This window comes from Dermacentor albipictus, chromosome 5 (genome assembly GCF_038994185.2).
Source record: "Dermacentor albipictus isolate Rhodes 1998 colony chromosome 5, USDA_Dalb.pri_finalv2, whole genome shotgun sequence".
Classification (NCBI taxonomy): domain Eukaryota; kingdom Metazoa; phylum Arthropoda; class Arachnida; order Ixodida; family Ixodidae; genus Dermacentor; species Dermacentor albipictus.
In genome coordinates this window covers 48998621-49017379 of record NC_091825.1, presented here as the reverse complement: position 1 = coordinate 49017379, position 18759 = coordinate 48998621, and the positions used below count along the sequence as shown (strand labels likewise).

The 18759-nt window shown below is 44.5% G+C and overlaps 1 protein-coding gene across 7 annotated transcripts in view; it reads right to left on the bottom strand.

Moving 5' to 3' along the window:
* Positions 1-18759, bottom strand: part of LOC135899231 (mannan-binding lectin serine protease 1-like) — a 117113-nt gene that overhangs the window by 47796 nt on the left and 50558 nt on the right. For 3 of the 7 annotated variants that reach the window (XM_065428499.1, XM_065428500.2, XM_065428501.2), the window contains exons 2-3: positions 8340-8431; positions 302-541 (exon numbers count right to left, since the gene is read on the bottom strand). In XM_065428499.1, coding sequence (XP_065284571.1) covers positions 302-541; positions 8340-8431 — 332 coding nt within the window. Of the gene's footprint in view, positions 1-301; positions 740-8339; positions 8432-18759 lie in introns of all 7 variants that reach the window. The other 4 variants (XM_065428495.1, XM_065428496.2, XM_065428497.1 and 1 more) reach the window with 2 other exon arrangements.

Here is an 18759-nt window from a genome sequence, read left to right as displayed (position 1 = left end):
ATACGACTTGTCATATTTATGAAAGAACCTTCAACAGTTGCAATTTACTTGGTTTATTTGGTTCAGATTGTTCAAGTTCACTGCTTGGTGAACGTTTACAGTCGCTACATGACAAATAGTGCTAAGATATAGGTGTGGAAAGAACAGTATCCCTACGTTGTGTTCACACGACGTCAGACAAAAAACGTCTGCAGATCTGTATTTTTCTTTGGGGGGGGGGGGGGGGGGCGAGGATCTGCTTTTGCGTGTACAAACACAAGAAAAGAGCCATGTGACACCGCACCCGAAGCGTGCTGCTTACCGAAGGTAGGGCCGTCGAAGATTTCGACGTAGTCCGACGAGCAGCGCGGGTTCCTCTCCATGAAGAGCGTCTCGAACTTGAGGGCCACCACGTCCCCGGGCTTGACCCGAAGCACCGAGAAGCAGTCCGTGTTGGGCGGGTACGTGTCCGGGAAGTTGGGGCTCTCGACGACGCCCTTGTTGTCCCGCACTTCCACGGGACACGCCGACATGCGCGAGGAGACGACCGCCGGCGAACCGACTGCGCCCAGAAAGGAACCACCGCGAGAGTGACCACCACGCTGCTGGCGCTGTTGCTGCGGCCGCTGCTGCTGCTGTCGCTGTGGTTGCGGCTGAAACCGCTGCGTCGGACGCGCTGACGGCGGAACACCGCCTCGGGTTTCATGCACTGCGAGTTCAGACACGGGCGACTCTGACTCGCCGGGACATCGGGCCACGCCTGCGAGGGGAGGCAACAATGCATTGGGCGGGCCGTGCGCCCCGTCTGTTTGCCTCGCGAGCCAAGCCTTGTGGCGAGGGCGCGGTCTCCCCTTTTCGAGTTCTTGAAAATTGGACGGCTCGATCAAGAAGTTAGCGGTCTATTCCCGTGTATTCCCGGCAATTCTCGTCTATTCCAGAGTAGACGACGTAATCGAGGTAATCATCATAATCATCAGCCTATTTATGTCCAATGCAGGACCAAAGTCTCTCCCTGCGATCTCCAATTCTACGGGGTCATTTTACGAAGGCTGACTTCTCCTCCTTGTATCACGCGTCTCGCTCACTGTGGCACCCCTTCGTAGGCCAGGAGGGCAGTCTGAAGGCGAACGAAGAACTCTACTTTCGGGAGCTCTCGTACTCCTAGACGGAGCAGACCTGCTCTATTTCTGCGCAATAGCAGTAAGTGCACTCCAGTACGGAGTATAATAAATCCCTGAGGGAATTCTCACGCAGAACGAGTTATTAGTCTACACCCGAAAGAAGTTCCGACCATTTGTTTGTGATGAAAGTCCAACGAAAGTATAGGGCGATGGTATTGGAAATATGTATTTCCTTATACTTTGCTTTGCGCACCTGCGCAGTGTTGATTCTGAAGTGATAAGGCACGCGGCGTGTACCGTGTCTGCTAATACAGCAGCGCATTCAGTCGTGCACTTCTGAACTGCCGACGACAGAAGAAAAGTATACGATTCATTCAGAATATATTTAGTCATGATATACATCCCCATACTTTGCCGAGAACCAGATACTTCATATAGAAATGTTGTATAAACAGCGTTTGTTGGAAATGATTTTTCTCGAACTAAAATCAAATTGTGAGCTGTTCTTTTATACTTGTACAAATACGGAAACACCATATTATTTCAGAAAGAAAAGCATCGTAAAGATTAAAACAAGTACTAGATACGGTATGAAATTATTAAAATGGCAAATTCAGAACCTTCTGAAATCTGAACCTTCTGTCGCAGCGCCTGTGTATCTTTGCAGCGTCAAAAACAACCAATTACAGCAGTCGCACAATCCATGACGAGTATAGCCACTTTCACGAAATTTCGTGACACGACACGGTGCTATGGCGAGGAGCTTTCGGCAGTAATTGATGTTTACGTGCGTCGGTTTTCTTTCCCTCGTTTTTTTTCGTTTGTTCATTTCTTCCTTTCCTTTCTTTCCTTTTTTTTTCATGTCGACGCCTCTAGCGTTCCGTGTCATAATTTGCTTCGGACTGGTGCTTCTGCGTCGGTAGATGTCGCAGTCACGCTATCGCCGAGTACGGTAGCCACCATCCTCCAATAAGACCTAAGCTAGAACATTATGCTTAGAGTCTAGAGAACTCCATCGCTGCGCACACTTCTTTGAATACTATGAAAAAAAAAATGTTATTTCAACGTTCCCCTGAAGGAAGACGCGGTGTCGCGTGCTTTCAAGCTTCGCTAACCTGCACTACTACTCTACTTTATTTTTCGTTTTTGTTTCCCTTGGTGACATTCCTTCGGCATTTTCATGGAGTGAAAACATGTAAACAAACATAATGAACTCACGTCACTGCTATATAACCGGTAGTCTGGAGCTGCTATTTAGATATTTCAGTGTAGAATGTGGAGGGCCTCAGAAAGGCTGGTCAATGTTTAAATAGGTTAACCTATCCTCGTCAAAGCCGTCCTTGTCAACCTAACCCACTGAGGAAAACAAACCTGCTTTTGACAAAAATAGGTCCGCCTATCGAAACATTGGCCAGCCTTTTTGAGGTCGTTTATTCCTGTTTATGTAACTTCAGTAGCACAGTGTGCTACTTTGTTTCGCCGTACCTTCCTATATGTCGATGTCGATGCCTTAGATGAACAAGTAGTAAAACATACACCCTAAAGCCTTTCTGCATCAACACAAAGACATCTTCCTCTCGTTCCTTTATTGCGGAACGTGGTGTATCTGCAGGCTGGCAAAACTTCGTATACTATGGGCAGTAGGAAGAAATTTTGGCTGACAACACATTTTCTTTTTCCTGTCATTGCGATGCCCTTCTCACAAATGACATAATGATAGTTTCTTCTGTGTGTGACATACCTCGACACATCACTATCTCCATTACTCAGCAAGGAAAACAGCGCAGTTTCCCTGGAAGGTCTCGGCGCGGAGTCTGAATTTCCGTGCTCGTTGCACCCCGTTCAGCATAACAAGTTCGTCATTTCACTGGAAAGCTCGGCAGGTGCGGATAACGAGCTCAGAGGAGTGGGACAATAAGTGCTCTCCACAATAAAAGAAAGGAAAACGAAAAAAGCGACTCCAACGTGAGATCTTCATTAAAGCACGTGTCAGCAGAAGCTTCATTGAATGAGTGCCACCGCACTTACTCCCTGGTTTCTTGCTTCGATTATCGTCCAGTTTAATTGAAATGTAGATTTATCTTTCAGTTAGCTGCGTTGGTGTTGTTCGAATTATGTTTACACGTATATAAGGGTAGTTCTCCCTTTGTATCTGGACTGCTACAGAGACTTCCTTGCCACAGAATACTGATGGAAAGTTTAGGTGACCTAATTTTACCTAGAGAGAGAAAGAGATGAAGAGGAAAGGCAGGGAGCTTAACCAGATATCAGTCTCCGGTTTGCTACCCTACACTGGGGATGGGAGATAGGGGTTAGAAAAATGACAGAAAGGAAAACGCTAAAAAAATTTTAAAAAACACGCATACATAGAGACACCTCCAAGTTTACCAAATTTTCTTTCCACTTAACCTCCCCGCTCTCCTCCGTTCTTTTGTTTCGCTGTCTCAGGTACAGACAGTTATTAATATTTTTTTTTTGTCGCGCTTCTACCCAAGCCTCCTTCTCTTGGATATATCTCTGCCTTTTGCACACGCGTATTCCCGGGATGCTTTTTAAGTCACAATGTTCCTCGGATCATTGCGCATGCCTCGTTCACTTGGTTAGAATGGAATTACATATTATTAAAGTATTTACCTGGCTAGCCGCGCGAAGGAGATGCCGCCACTAGTGTGACGTATTCACGACGCTTAAATAACATAACTGCAATGCATGCGATAAAAGGTGGCTCATGATCAAAGCTTCAAGGAAGGAGAAGCTGGAATTGTCTGGAAGAGAAATTGACTGAGTAAATGAGCTAGCTCTCGCAAATGGCTGAATAAACTGACAGGAACACTACCTCGCATTCATATCAGTGACTATGCATGAGTGTGTAATCGAAGCGGGTTTGGAATTACAGCGGATAATCAGATCGGCGCGGTGTAAAGTATGAATTGGTTTGTAAAACAAACTGGGGATTAGGATTGAATCTAGCGTACGGCTGCCTTCTTTTAAACCCATGATTTCATTTGCATAACAGCGCTCTGCCTGTGTAGTCAGCCTTCTTCCCTTCTTTTTTTAGTGCGAAACCTTCAGATTGCCATTGAGCGAAAAATCCGGCGTCTGCAGCAGCGAAACGGACCCTGAATTCCCATTGGCTGCGAGGCTACGTCACGTGCGCGCCTCGACGGAGCAGAGCGGGCGAAAGCGAACACCCGCTGTCGCGCTGGCGCCCCAGCTCTTGCGTGAGGTGAATGGGCAGCGCCGCGAGGTCATGACATGCAGACTGTGCACCCTCATTACTTTGGTTTTGCTTTATTATGTATCAGAGGTGTGCCAATAAGGAAGCTAGTCGAAATGGAGTAGTACCTTATCCATTTAACTTACTCTTCTCCGAATGGTTCTTTTTCGTAGTGCTTCTAAGTAACATTGCGAACAATATGAAAAGACACAACCGGCCGCTTCACGAAGGACTTCTCTGGCGAGCGACTCCGAATTTCTTTCTATTTTGCCCGCACAGCCATTGAAGGTGCAGTTTTGCTGTCCGAGACCCACTGGAGCATAGCGCGCCTACGGCTGCGGTAGTTTTGTTCTCTTCTTTCCCGTTGGGTTATGAAATGCAGGAAATACAAGGCCAAAAACGGCACGAACAAGGCATGACACAAGCTAGCTGAAGAAGAAAAATAGCCGTCAGAAATAATAGTGCGAGTGTACAGGGGCGTGGGACGTAGCCTGAAGCAAAATAAAAAAAAAATTGATGAGAATGAAATACTCGCAAGAAAGTGCACATTAAGCATCACAGCGCTTTTTCTTCTGGTTCGAAAATCCGACATGCGTCGAAGCCCAAACTTGCGCCGCAGTTGTCAACAGCATTTAGTTCCCGCTTGCATTTTCGTGCGTCATATTGTAACGAGTTCTCGCCTGTATAATCAAGAGATTCACAATACAATGCTCGCATATAGTGCGCTGTAGGCATTGAAAGCTATTAAAAGCAAAACTTGTGTACTTAATCACCAACGTCTCTTGGGGCCGCGAATGGGCACACTGCCTCAAACTTTGTCTCATTGCATAGACAATAAACATGGAAGTGCCGAGTAATTCGAATGATCCCGAATGCCCAAGACGTTGGGGGCCATCACGCCTCCAGCGGTAATCTTTCTTTCGGTTGCTTTTTTTTCCTCTCTCTACGTGTTTGTGTGTGTATGTGTGTGGGTGTTGGTATATTTCCGTTGAACCAAAACGCTTACGAAATGTCAGCCAGGGAAAGCCATGACAATGGTCATATTTTTCCACAGCAAAAAAAAATATATATATATATATTATTCCTGGAAACGTACATTCCAGAGCTGTCGTGATCTCAACGCGGAAACTATATTGCCTCTGCTTTCACTTCCGTCAAACCGCGCGTCTGTTTCGGAGTTATACTTCAAAATCACAGTTTTCAAAGCGCAGTCGCATCGTTTCTTTAGCGGCACGACAATCGCATGTAGCCGCGCGTGGCTGAAGAAGGTCATCGCCGCTCGCAATAAGAACTAGTCGGCCCGCGTCAACTGGCTGTGTGCACGAATGTGAAGATAAGTAATAAAACACATATATGCAGGGGTCTTATGCGCTTAAACCATGATTTGATTTTGAGGCATGCCGTAGTGGCGGACGCCGGATAAACTTTGACCACCTTGGGTTCGTTAACACGCGCCCAATAGACATTACACGGGGGTGTTTCCTTTGTTCTTTGTTTTCTTTTCGCTGCCATCGAAATGAGAGCAACGGATTTGCAGATGTTCTCATGTCGGCCCCAAGATTCGGGCGCTTGAGCGGTGACCAAGGGAAGTGTGAGTGTAATGGTCCGATTGCCGCAAAAGGTTTGCATTGCCTTTTCGCATTGCTCAATATTCTTATCAGCTTGTTTAGTGTAATAATCTCTGCGAATCAAACGCAACCGATCAAGTTGAGGTTTTCGGAGCGTTATGTAAAGGGGTGTGTCGTTTTGTGGAACAATGAGTGATGTGTCCAGAATTTGCGCGTATGTTCAGAATTGAAAGTATATTTTACCGGCTACGTGTCTGGCAGAAAAGAGGGGACACTGTACGTTTTACACATACATTGGTGCACAAATTAGCTCAAAATAGAGATTCACTGGCATGGCATTTTACATTAAATTGAGCGTTTTTGTAGTGACTCGCAACTGCTGTTGTGGTAGTCTCCAACCATGGTCTGCCGCTTATAATTAACAAGCGGCAGTGACGGTTTTTTTTTTATTTGTAGACAAGACCTTAGTGCAACCACTACATGAAAGGGCTACTTTCAAGGGCATTAAACACTTACGAAAGCCTCAGTTTCCAATTTTGAGCAGTGTATTACATCTTTTTGTGCTGCTGATTTTCAGTACACGTGTTCAATTTGTTTTGTTCTGTTCTATTTTTCTCTGTATTTCAATTACAGTTCTCTTTACGGGTGGCGCCTTGAGAGTCTCGTACCCGAAGCCACTTTCAAAGCTCTGGTAACACGAACAGGCATTCTTTTTGTTATTGCAATAGCAATTATAGGAACACACCAAGTCAATTTCAGCCGCCGACGTCGACGTGGTGTTCCGTATATATTTATGTGTATGTGTGGTACATGTTTATGTCTGTCATATGAAATACAGCCGATATACTATTCAACCGCGAATATTCCTCACACCAGGTCATTGACTTTTTTCCTGAATTATTCCTCAGATTTTTTGGTAGTTGTAGCGGGAAAACAAAAGGTCCCAATACATTTGTTTTGCCGCGTACGCTGTTTACCTTAAATATTGTCACGCTATAAAAAAGTGTAAAGCAAGATTTGTGCTGACAACCTGAAAGTGATGTAATTTCACTGGGGTCACTCTTAACGGGCATCGCAGTGATACTTGTGCGATGTCATTCCAGGCCCTACACGGCGTGTTAAAGCATTCAAGTGTGTCAGAAATTTTGGCACACCGACGTACGTCGCGTCCGTATATAGCCCCGCCCGCGTGTAGTTAGAACACCGTGCGAGCAGTTCAATCCCAACGCTAAATCATCTTATCGCTGTCAATGCTTCGCTCTTCGGGCGAGACTATCATTCTTTTTATTTTTTATTGTGTTGCTTACGGTCCGTAACTATCCAGTGGGTAATGGATGACGCCGTAGTGAAGGGCCGCGTAATAATTTTGACCACCTCGGTTTCTTGATGAGCGCATAAATAATGAACCTTGGCGCATTTAGAGCGAAGCTTTCATGCCGCGTTGCACGCAATTTATCGTATACGTATCTGGCCTCTAACGCCGAACGCCCCGGATGCATCGTTCAACAAGCGGCATCGAACCCCCTATCTACTGGGCAAGCCAACGCGTTGGGACACTCGGCGCGTTTCGATCCGCAGTTTCACTAGAAGAAACCAATGCATCAGAAGCACGACGAGTGAAAAACGACACTATAGATCACCAATGAAAGTTTGAACAAATAATATACGTATGATCTACTGCATGTAAATATACGTATTTAATATCCAACCTGCCTATATTTCACTGCAAATACAACAAATTTTTCGTGTAACATGCCGTTATTTATTAGTTACATTTTTGCCACGAAAACTTCATGTGCACACTCATGGATCACGAGTAAATCAGACCAGGAATGCTTCGCTTTACGTAGCTGTGAACTGAAGTCTGCCTGCTTCTTTCATTCATTTGGCTCCATCAGTATGCAGCTGCCAGAAAAGATTCGAAGCCGCGACCACGAACGCATCGGCATCTGAACTTCGCAGCTACTGAGTCACCGTAACGAGTAGAAACAAGGAATTCTCTCCTAATTGGCTTGTCCATCATCCCAGATACTAGTAGAACTGACACACCGTATACGCGTGCACAACCTGTGAGCATGAAAATTATAAGCATGCGCAGACAGATTACACTGAAAGCGAATTCAAATTCGATAAACGCGATAAACATGAACCTTACGCGCTTGCCGTATGCTATTTGCCATAGATACAGCTACCACTCGCGAGTGATAAGGGCGGAGGCAAAGCTCTGCAACACCTAGCCACCTCTGAGAGAGGTGACAATGACATGATGAGAAAAAATTCCAAAATAAGTCACCTTGCGGTTACTACCTTCGACCAACTTACAGTAAAATTGAAAAAGAAGGTGCTGCAAGAGCGTTATTCAAAAAGCTGCCCGCCCTAAACAAACAAAATTATCGGGTTTTCAATTTGGCGTGACGCAAACCTGAGCGAAAGGGTCTTCCTGCCTGCACTTACAATTTCTCCGTCCATCTTCGACCTCGTATTTCCTTCCTGTGGCAGTGCGTGATGAACCGTGGTTTTGAGTTCCGCCATACTGTCGACTTCGCCTGCAAAGTAAATACGATTCCGTTATACAAGGAAAGCATTGGACCGTGCGAGTAACCCCAGCATCAACTTTTCTTCCCTCATCAACAGAAATGAGTCCGAAGTTGCGCTCTTTGGTAAGGCTACATGGCGGAAAAAGCACGAAAAGCCGGGAGAATGGAAGCATGCCCAACTCCAAAAGAAAAACTCCCCATAGCACGCGCGCCCTGAAATCGGTAACCGCAGGGGGGCCGCCATGTTGCAACTCCTTAGAAGGGTGCTGGTTTAGGCTAGTTGGTTTTCCATTTGAGATTGTGTGGTACAGCGCGAAGCAGGGAGAAAGGACGCAAGAAAAACGAGTGCTTGTTCCCGCGCTTTACTACACAATCTAAAAAGTTGCTACTCCGTTCAGGCACGAACTCGCAGAACTCGAGCTGCAATTCAGACGAGGCTCAAAATCAACGTAATCCCGAGCCTCCTACCGTATGGTGGCGCCATCTAGTTCAGGAACATGTAAACCTACCCTACACGCGCTGTAAATTTACATCACAATTTTATAATCAGCCGTGGGATCTTTCTCTACAATATGTATGCAGTCAACTTTACACAGTTTAGACAAGTACGTGCTATCTATCAATGCTTGTTTTTGTATCATACTTTGAATACCTTTAGTTACAAAAATAGGAGGCCGCTACATGGCAGTGAATTTAGGGTTGCCATTTTTATCGCCCGGCTTTTGCTCTAGAGACAGCATGTGAGAGCAGAAACTATATATGAGAAACTCATGTCAGAAAATCCGGTGGGGAACTTATGTGAGAAACACAATGAGAAGAAAGAGGTAATGTACTACATGCTGACTACCAACAAGTTATCTTATTTTGTGTTGAGTATCGGCGACGCGGTCTGATAAGGTTGCGCCATCGATGACGTGTGCTTGAACGGCATCTGCGGCCTTATCTGCAAAAGTGCGCTGCTGTCTGGAATAAAGGTTTTTTTGTGTGTGTTGCTGCCACTTAAGCGCTTCTCCGCTGCTTTAAAAGAGAACACCTTATTTTTAAACTGCAACTCATCCAACGAAGAGATGCAAGGAAAGAGGGCACTAGAAACCAGTGGTTGTTAGCTGTATTTTAGTGCCCCTTATCTTTATTTTTGCGCAAGTTCAGCGCTAAGCAGCCCTTGAGAGCGACCTGATTGACACCGTAATGGCAGCGTGAATCTGCGCGTAGCGTGCTTCAGAGCTTACTTCCAGAAGGTACCAGCAACTCTAAAGACTATGTGCCAAACGAAAATCTTTGGGAACAACTTCCCGAGCACTTGGTCATAATACATACGTTTAGAAGGAAACACCATTAAAATGATAGTAATATAAAAGCATGTACTTTTGTGATGGAGACATTTATGTTTACTCAAAGGTACATCCTATACATCAAGTAAATGTGCAAGGGAAAGATATGCGCGGGACCGTGGAGCCTTCACGAAAGCCGCCGTTCAGCTTAGTGCACCTTCATTCATGACATCAATAATTATTCATTTGAAGCAATAAATATAAGAAAAATACAACTAGCATACACGTCTAGGGCGTGTGCACTAAGGGTTATTTTTTTTCCCTTGGGGTTGGCCACGCGGCTCACTTCAGGCTAAAATTACATGTAGGCATGAAGGCCAGTTTTATGCAGACACAACAAAAGTTACCTACAGAACGTGTTGTGCATGACCTATCCTACGTTTATAGTCTCAAGGAACTGAGGTTTGCGACATGCGCTTGGCACGATCTTTTGGGAGGCACTAAGTAAAGGCAAATTGTTCCTGAGCAGCAAGGCTAAAGCATAGTTGCGCTTTCCGTGAAGGGTATTTTTTCCACAACGTGATGGTTAATTTATCATATTTGTAATATAATTCGCTCATGTGTAGCCTGATGCTCAGTGACGTTTCGGCGTACCTGATCTGCGGTCGAATCAATCGGAGGGCACGCAAATCTCAATCCGGCTCATACGTCAGCACACATTTCAAACTAATTTTTTCTAACATGGACCCCTGCTTCATAAACTATTCTCAGCGGACAACCAGAGCTTCCGGATGGGGGTCAACGGGATCAGCAATGATCTTTCCCTAGGATTATTAAACAAAGAAAACACGTTCCTAATCTGCGTCATGTTGCATGACGACACATTGTCCCTCATCTATCGACGAAGGCATAACGTCATCCGTCATTGATCATAGGCAACGTAAGTATATTTTAGCGTATTTCATTGGTCCGAACGGGAATAATGATCTAGCACGGCGCATTGTCTGAACGTGCCAGCCGTACATGCCTTCAGTAGGTGAATTCATCTATCATATATGCTATCTTACGCAGTGCGCTCGCTAGATGTAGACACGAGCTCATTTTCGACGCCGTCGTGCTATGTTCCCGTGCTATAGACGTGGACATTGGCTCACCGCAATACGAGGATGTGCCGTAAACTCGGCTGGTTTCGCACAGAATTCTTCTGTATGCTTGTTTTGCAAAAGTTACTCTTGAGCTCAAAGGGAATATCTATTTTTTTCCCCCAATACCTAACTCCGGGTGTAAAAGCGAACCATCAGTAAGGACATTTGAATATTTTGAAAAGGAGGTGGGACAATAGATGTTGACGTAGACATCGAAGCATGCATTTTCTGTAAGCCACAACTTGATCACGTTCGTTGTGAGCATAGGGTGCAACGTGTTTTCAACTAATCTTTCAGTACTTATACATTCATTAGCAAAGACCTCACAGAGTGCATCTATGACGTAATATAGCAGACTGGCAAATACATCTATTTGTTACGGCTTCGGCTTTTTCTCGGTGTCCAGGCATGTTTTTTTCCTCTTCTTTTTTACAGAGTATAGCACCCGCATGGGCTCACCGATGCCCTCTGAGCCAGTCGTCGGGTCCGTGATGGCTAGATGTACGTGAACCAACGCAATAGCCCTCAGCCCCGAATACTACGGCGTTTCTGCGCATCATAAGTGTCATCGCGCCATAATTGTAGCCGCCAACGAAAAAATACCTCGTGGATGCGATATTTTCATATAGTCAGTACCTGAAATGGGCTTAAGAAGCTTATCTATGTGATCTATGTGATGTGCTTGTGCTGCTGGATAGCAAACAAGAGCCAGGGTCAGGGGTGGGTGCTCGGGCAAAAAAAAAATTATGGGGTTTTACATGCCAAAACCCCTATCTGATTACGAGGCACTCTGCAGCGGGTAGCTCCGGAAATTTCGACCACCCGGGGTTCTTTAACGTGCACCTAAATCTAAGTACACGGGTGCTTTCGCATTTCGCGCTCATATAAATGCGGCCGCCGTGGCCAGGTCTCGATCCCGTGCCTTCGTGCTTAGCAGCCCAAGACCATAGCCACTAAGCAGCCACGGCGGGTGGTGCTCGGGCAAGAAAATTGGTTTAGACGTTCTGCCGAACTTTTAACTGCCACGGACTACTCGAGTATCTAAATTCCTTAATCATCGAATACACAGCCCAAGATAGGAATGTAAACTGAAGTCGCACGGTAAGAATAGAAACACCTTTTTCTCTTTGCCTATACTTTCACTTATTGACCAGTTCTTTGAGATGTGTACGCATGTTTGAAACGTAATCTCGCTTACGTTGATTATTCTCACTTGAGATGCGAAACGGATTATTTGCTGCATGCACACGTGAACAGATAAGGCGCCGTGTCTGTAAATAGCTAATAAACCATTTCAAAACAGAGCGCAAACAAAGGTGTGCGGGTACACTCTTGTTTAATTGGGGAAAATGCACTGAATATGACTTTTGCGTAAACTATTAACCAGAATATTTTCTCCAAAGTTTATTCACCTATGATTCACGATCATATCACCTTAGAGATTGGAAACATAAATTCGCGTGCTACTCAGAACGTATGTTAACAAGGGATGGATGGCTCTGCTGAAAATGAACGTATCATGCACCCAGACATTATATGCAAGGAAAGAAATCCCGCGACTGTCAAGAGGTGGCGACAGAGCAAATTCACATTTATTGACATGCTCAAACGGTCTCATGACAGTTCCCCGTTTTCCTGCAGTATCGCCCGTCCTTGCTGCAGGCCATTTATATTGCATGCACACTTTTCCTTGAAAGAAATCCCGTGAAGCATTTCGATTGTGCTGGGCGCTCTTCTCTGAGTACGGTAATAGTGGCTGGGTGCGGTGTATCTATATATTGACTGAGTTCTTAGCGTTTCTAATCAGAAGTCTGTACGGGTGTCAAGATGTCATTTAGGCTGTTTGCTGAAACAGGCGCCCGGGAAATACAGAATGCATAAGTACAGAAACCTTTCCACGTACTAGAGTTATATGTTAAGTACATCTTATTCTACATTACTTTGTAATGACATGAGCGATTTCCTTCCCTAATTCCCACTTTGCACACTCGGAAAGTCGGTGAGCAGGCTTTTTTTTTCAGCGATGCCTCCGTTTAATTTGCTCATTTGTATCCCAGTGGCAATGAGCAGTTGTTGTTCATCGTGTGTTGAAAATTAAACGAAATTAAATTTTGAAATTAAGCAAACTGCATAAGAGTTAGACATGAAAAGTTGGCTGTGTTCAGAAAAGAAGGCAATAAATGTTTCTTTTTTTTCTTGTTTTTTTTTAACGGTGCATTGCACGATTTGCGACCTGTTGCATTGGTGTTTACACCTGCCGCGGTGCCGTAGTTTATACAACGATCAAGAAAGTGCCGGCATCGCAGATCATTGAACGTTCGTGAGAACGGTCGTGAATGGTGGCGACCGTTTTATGACATGGGTATCGGCGTAATGCTCATTAGACCAGTCCAGTTCATTAGCGTCTGCTACGAGAGTAAGCAGACCATGGTGTTTAACTTGATCCAGCGATACCAACCGCACGTAAAAAAGATCTGCCGCTATTTGTGGCAACAAGCTTGTGATTTTATAGCCAGGAAAGCAGAAGCGAATATGACGTCAGACAGCGGTCATAGCGCTTCTGTCGCTTAAGGCGAGGCGATAGTGCATAGGACCACACGTCAGTGTTTATCAAAACGTGCAGGCACTTTTGTCCAGCATTTGCGCACATTACGTACATTAGACACAGAAACGTGCACAGGATCATTTTGTTTTTGAGGAAGCTGCATTCCGCCACTCGAGGAACGGCTTCTTCAGAAACGCAAAGGGGCACACACACAACCTATTAAAAAGCTACAATGTATCGTGTTGAACGCTTGGCCTATATCAACGCTTTTAAAAAGAAATAATAATTGCTAGTACAGAATGCGACATTCAGACAATATCATTTCCTATTTTCGTGTTTTAACCACGACGCGCATGACGTCGGTTTGACGTCACTTATTTCACGGCATTCTTACTTCCACGGGTAATTTTCTAAGACATGTTTTCGCGAAACTTGCCATATTGCCCCATTGCTTACACACAAGTGCATTGCAATTTTAGGAAGCAACGATTCTGAGGCAGCCAAAAGACGCTCATCAATTGCGTTTTTCAAGAGGGAGTTGACAGGGTGGAATAAAGGCTCTGAAACCGTCCCACTTCGTTTATTACATTCCTTTTGAAGCTGAAACTCAGCTATTCGCATATGCAGACGCGGTATCAATAAACTTAATGTAGTGTTTCCTTCTGCGCTGCTCTAAATCTATTTGATCGCATAATATTGAAGGTTTACGTGCACGCTGCCTTGGATATTTCGCAGTTGCGAAAAAGAGCGAATAGATTTCGCACACAAAATATTTAAACCTTGACAACTAAAAATAAAGCTCTTAAGTCGGAACCTAATGCCTTCTACAGATATAGCTACCAGTGGGCTGATTTACTTTTGCCGTTCTGCACAACTCAAAGACCACTCACTCCTTTACCATCACTCTTTAATGTTTCCTACGTTTAACATAATAAGCTTGAACGTGTTGAAAACGGCCGTTATAAAATCTGTGATCATGGAAGCTCGCGTTTCACAACCCTGCAAAATCTCAAATGAATTTGAATTTGCTTGTAAAAAGTTCACATGTGCCATTGCCCTGAAGACCAAGAAACCATCGTAGTAATGTGGATTCACATGTTTGGATACAAACTCTCTTGTGGATACTTTACGCCATTTGCTAAAGACGTTATGGGTCTGAGAGTACACCCGCTAGGAGGAAGAGTACGCGTTATTCATGAAGATCTTTCAAAACAGCATGTTGATTACAAATGCAAAACAGGCTGAAAAACCCACTACTGTTCACAGTAGTAAGTTCGCTGCCACAAAGCCTTCCAAGCGACGGTGAATACTAGACATTTAGTGGTAGGAAAAGCGAGTGTGCGCACAGCACGGACCACAAGAAAAGCGCCACGAGCGTCCTCCTCCTTTCCTTAGTATAAATATGTGCCAACTTGGTGAGACTTTTGTGGTTCCAAGTTTCGTGCCAGATGAATGCAGCACCCTTAACGCAGGTTCCGCAGTGCCAGACCTCCTTTTCGGCGCGTCGCCTCGCACTGCAACCGTACAGCCAGTGCGCACGATCGAGGCAGCAGTGAGATCAGAATTCTTAGTGGTCCTTCGGGCACGTGCCTCTGCTCACTCGTGCCTGTCGGAAACGCTCGACTGCCGCCCGGAGCAGGCAAGTTCGCAGCTCACACGCGACACAAGTACGCTAGCGCTTTGGAACCTTGCCAGGCTCATCGCGGCTTGGAATGCGCCTCTGAGTGGCCTGCGAAGTTCTTACTTGCACCGAACAAGAACTCGGTAACATTGCCACAAGCGCTGGCGCACTAAGCGTCCATATGTGGGTAATTTGCCTTGTTCGCATCAAAATGGGCACACTTATGTTCGTTTTTGATCGATTGGTGCCTATACAGTATTGACTCCAGATAACTTTCCTGTGCCGCTGCAGTGTCTAAGACAACGAAATTTCTTCAGCACTCCAGATTTGGTTAGCTAGTGTGCAGTGGTATTATTTCGCGCAGTTCTTGCTGACTAGTAGCTTCCTTGCACCCACGGATTAGGTATTGAATCACGTAAAATATGCTTAGCTCACTCAAGGGTATACGTTGAGCGCGACGACGTTAAAAACCACCGGACTACTTGCTTTACGTCAGAATAAATTTTCAGGAGAGTAGAGACGACAATGAAAGACGATTTTTTTCAGCCCATACTATCGTAACGAAAAAAAGCTGATAACTGGGTGCGTGTCGCAAAAGACAAGCAGCTTAATTAACGAGTATGATTGTGGCCCCACGACATTGTCAACATTACGACGAAAAAACGCAACGGTACAATTTGACACAGTGAGGATATAAAGATTGTTCGTTTGCTAAATACTACAGCAGTAGCATCCCATCCAATCTACTCGTTGAGAAAGTGCGCAAAATTGTGATTCGTCTCCAACGTAAGTTTCTTTCTAGCGGTACTGAAATTAGAATACTGAACCAAATAAAACTTGCACCGTTCATACATTTCGCGGACAAATTTTTCTAGTGAATACCTCGAAGTTATTATTCTCTCTAAATTTGGACTAAAATCGAGTGTCTTCAAAGGCTACGCACTGCAAAAATCAGACTGCAGCCCGCGGCTGAAGGCATTTACTAAAGATAATATTGCATTCTTCTAATAGAGAGATATTTATTCCTGAACTTTTAATGGCAGACAGCCACGATTAGCGTCCTGAAAAGTTTATTTCTTGCTATTTTTTTAAAGTACGTCACTATGGTATGTCACACATCTGTCCAGAAAAACATATATACAAATAACAGGCATAAACAGTTCAAATGACCGCTTGGTTGTTCTGTCCTAAGGCATCGTGAATGAAAACATGTGCAGAACTCCACACATTAAGTATGCAACCGAAATAGCGTACGCCACATTTATCCATCCCCATTTGTACCCCTTGCCGATCCATTCTTTTTTGGCTTTCTTTCAATCGTGCTCCGATAGAATCGATAACCTTTCATTTTCTTCGGGAAATCACCCATGTTTCTCTGGCTACCTTTCACTGACCTTCAAAAGAGCTTCTACATATTCTGTTCCCGCTCGACTAGCTTTTACTGTGCCGTTTGTTTTCTAAGTATTTCTGTCGCCAATATGTGCTCATTTAAACATCACGCCTGCTTGCCCTATCCGCGGGGAAGTCCCTGTGCTACATGTTAGCTGAAGGACGTCTTAAAGGAATGTAGGCCTGTAGAAGTGGTAATTACAAAAGCAATGTCCTAATCGGCATTACATCTGTCATTGCTGCTGCAGTTTGAAACGAAGCATTGCTTGTTCTGGCTGTGCTAAACCGTCTCTGTATTAGATGGTATCAATCGTCACTTACAGCGCATACATAGACGGAGGACAAAAAAGGACGACGTAGACAAGCGCTGACTTCCAAATGATTGATTTTTATGTTCAGAAACAAACGTATATACCCTGGTGCTTCAGGGTATATACGTTTGTTTCTGAAAATAAAAATCAGTTGGAAGTCAGCGCTTGTCTACGTCGTCCTTTTTTGTCCTCCGTCTATGTAGCGCTGTAAGTGACGATTGATACCATGGAATACCAACTAGCCCGTACTCAAACCTTGCTTCTGTATTAGAGAAAGTGTTCATTATTATTACTTTTTATTTCTTGGACAACATGACGTAAGAGATATTGAATCGTCTGGAATGTGAATCAACCTGTGTCACTTTTTAATTAATGAAAACTGCGCGCTACTGCGTCGCACTAGGCAACCGCAACCTACAAGATACACAGTGCCGCGTCAACACTACACACGAAAAGAGAAAGCGTCAAAGCCTAACATAGGCTTCTTGAAAGTTCGTTTGAGTTGAAGACAATACGAGTATACAGGCCAAACAAGATAGCTTAGGCGAACGCGGAATATTCTAGGGAAATAAGCGGCATCATAGAGTGTCCAAACTATTTGTGTCGCATTAACGTCGCTGTTTTCGGTGAACCCTGTGTTGTCAAACTAAAGGCAAGTGTTAGGCCTTCGGGAACTTGGACAGCTTTATTCGACTTATTCCTGCATTTAAAGCGACGCTGTAGAGATGTAAATTCTACTGAGGTGAGGCGGAGCACATCGTCAGGGACAAATATTTAGAGCTTAAATTGCGCCAGACCAATACTGACTGTGATGAACATAGCAGACGTTCTTTACATCCACCGAACTTTTGACATTTCTAGGACGACGAGTTTCAAGGTTTGTTGCTGTGGTTCACTGTGTTTGTAGGACGAGGATGTCTGGTGACCAACACTGGCCTCGTGACATCTGAGTTCTAAACTCGTTTAAGGGCAACGTTTTTCAGTGGTTAAATGGTATAGCAGCTCAGTTGTATGGCCCGGTAGATAACTAAAAAACCCGCCTTTAAAAGGAATAGGAAGACAAAGGTAATAACGCGACCTTCTACAAATACGTAGGTGTACTTTTCAAATTTTCGGTCAGCCTTTCTGACGCATTTCATCCCGAGTGGTCTCTCTTCACTCACAAAAGGCTTCAGTGTATTCGACAACTAATTTTTGTAGGAAAACAAAATAAGTTTTAGCTAAATGAACCAGGCGCACGGCGAATCACAAGTATCATGCCTGACCAACGTGAAAGCCTTTGCCTAGTGCGAACGCATTGGCGAGCGATTTTTTTTTCTTAACAAAGGGTGGAGTAGCCCCCTCTACAGTGGCTACCTACTAGACTTTTCCAATAAGGCGAGAGCTATAAGGACTCCTACGGTGCCAACAGGGCAAAATAAACAGCGTTAGCTCGTATATGTGGGTGGTACATGAATGCCTTTTGAAGTTTATTTTCCTTTCGTTATAACAACAATCTAGAAAAACAACTTATAGGGCGGCTATTTCGGACGCCTTCTTTATCACTAATGCGCATCACTTAAAATTCACTAAGGAAGAAACCGTCACTCGTTCCTATCATTGTAGCAAACAAAAAAGGACCCAAGCCGCCTGCTCAATAAGAGATGTTCATTCTACAAGAAAAGCACGAGAACGTTAATGCAACAGGCTTCTTCTCGTGAGAGTAATCACTTGGCTTCATTTTGCAGGGTTCCAGCTCACCCACATCCATGCACACTTTTTATTACCGAAACGTCGTACACCGTAGGGAGACTTATGATGGAGGCCCTTTTCTTGCCCCCAACTGCCAACCGGAGTAGTAAAACACCGCACCTGCGTCTAAAAACGCTGCAGCGTTATTCTTGTTAACATCGTTAACATCAAGTTCCGTAACTGGAGCCAATAGTGTTCGAAATAGCTGAATATTTTTGGTAAAATTAGAGTGATAGCACAACCATAAATATTCACATTGAACTTGAAAAAATAACTCTTCCAGAATAGCGCCCAGAAACTACGAGAAGCGTTCCATTACTATTT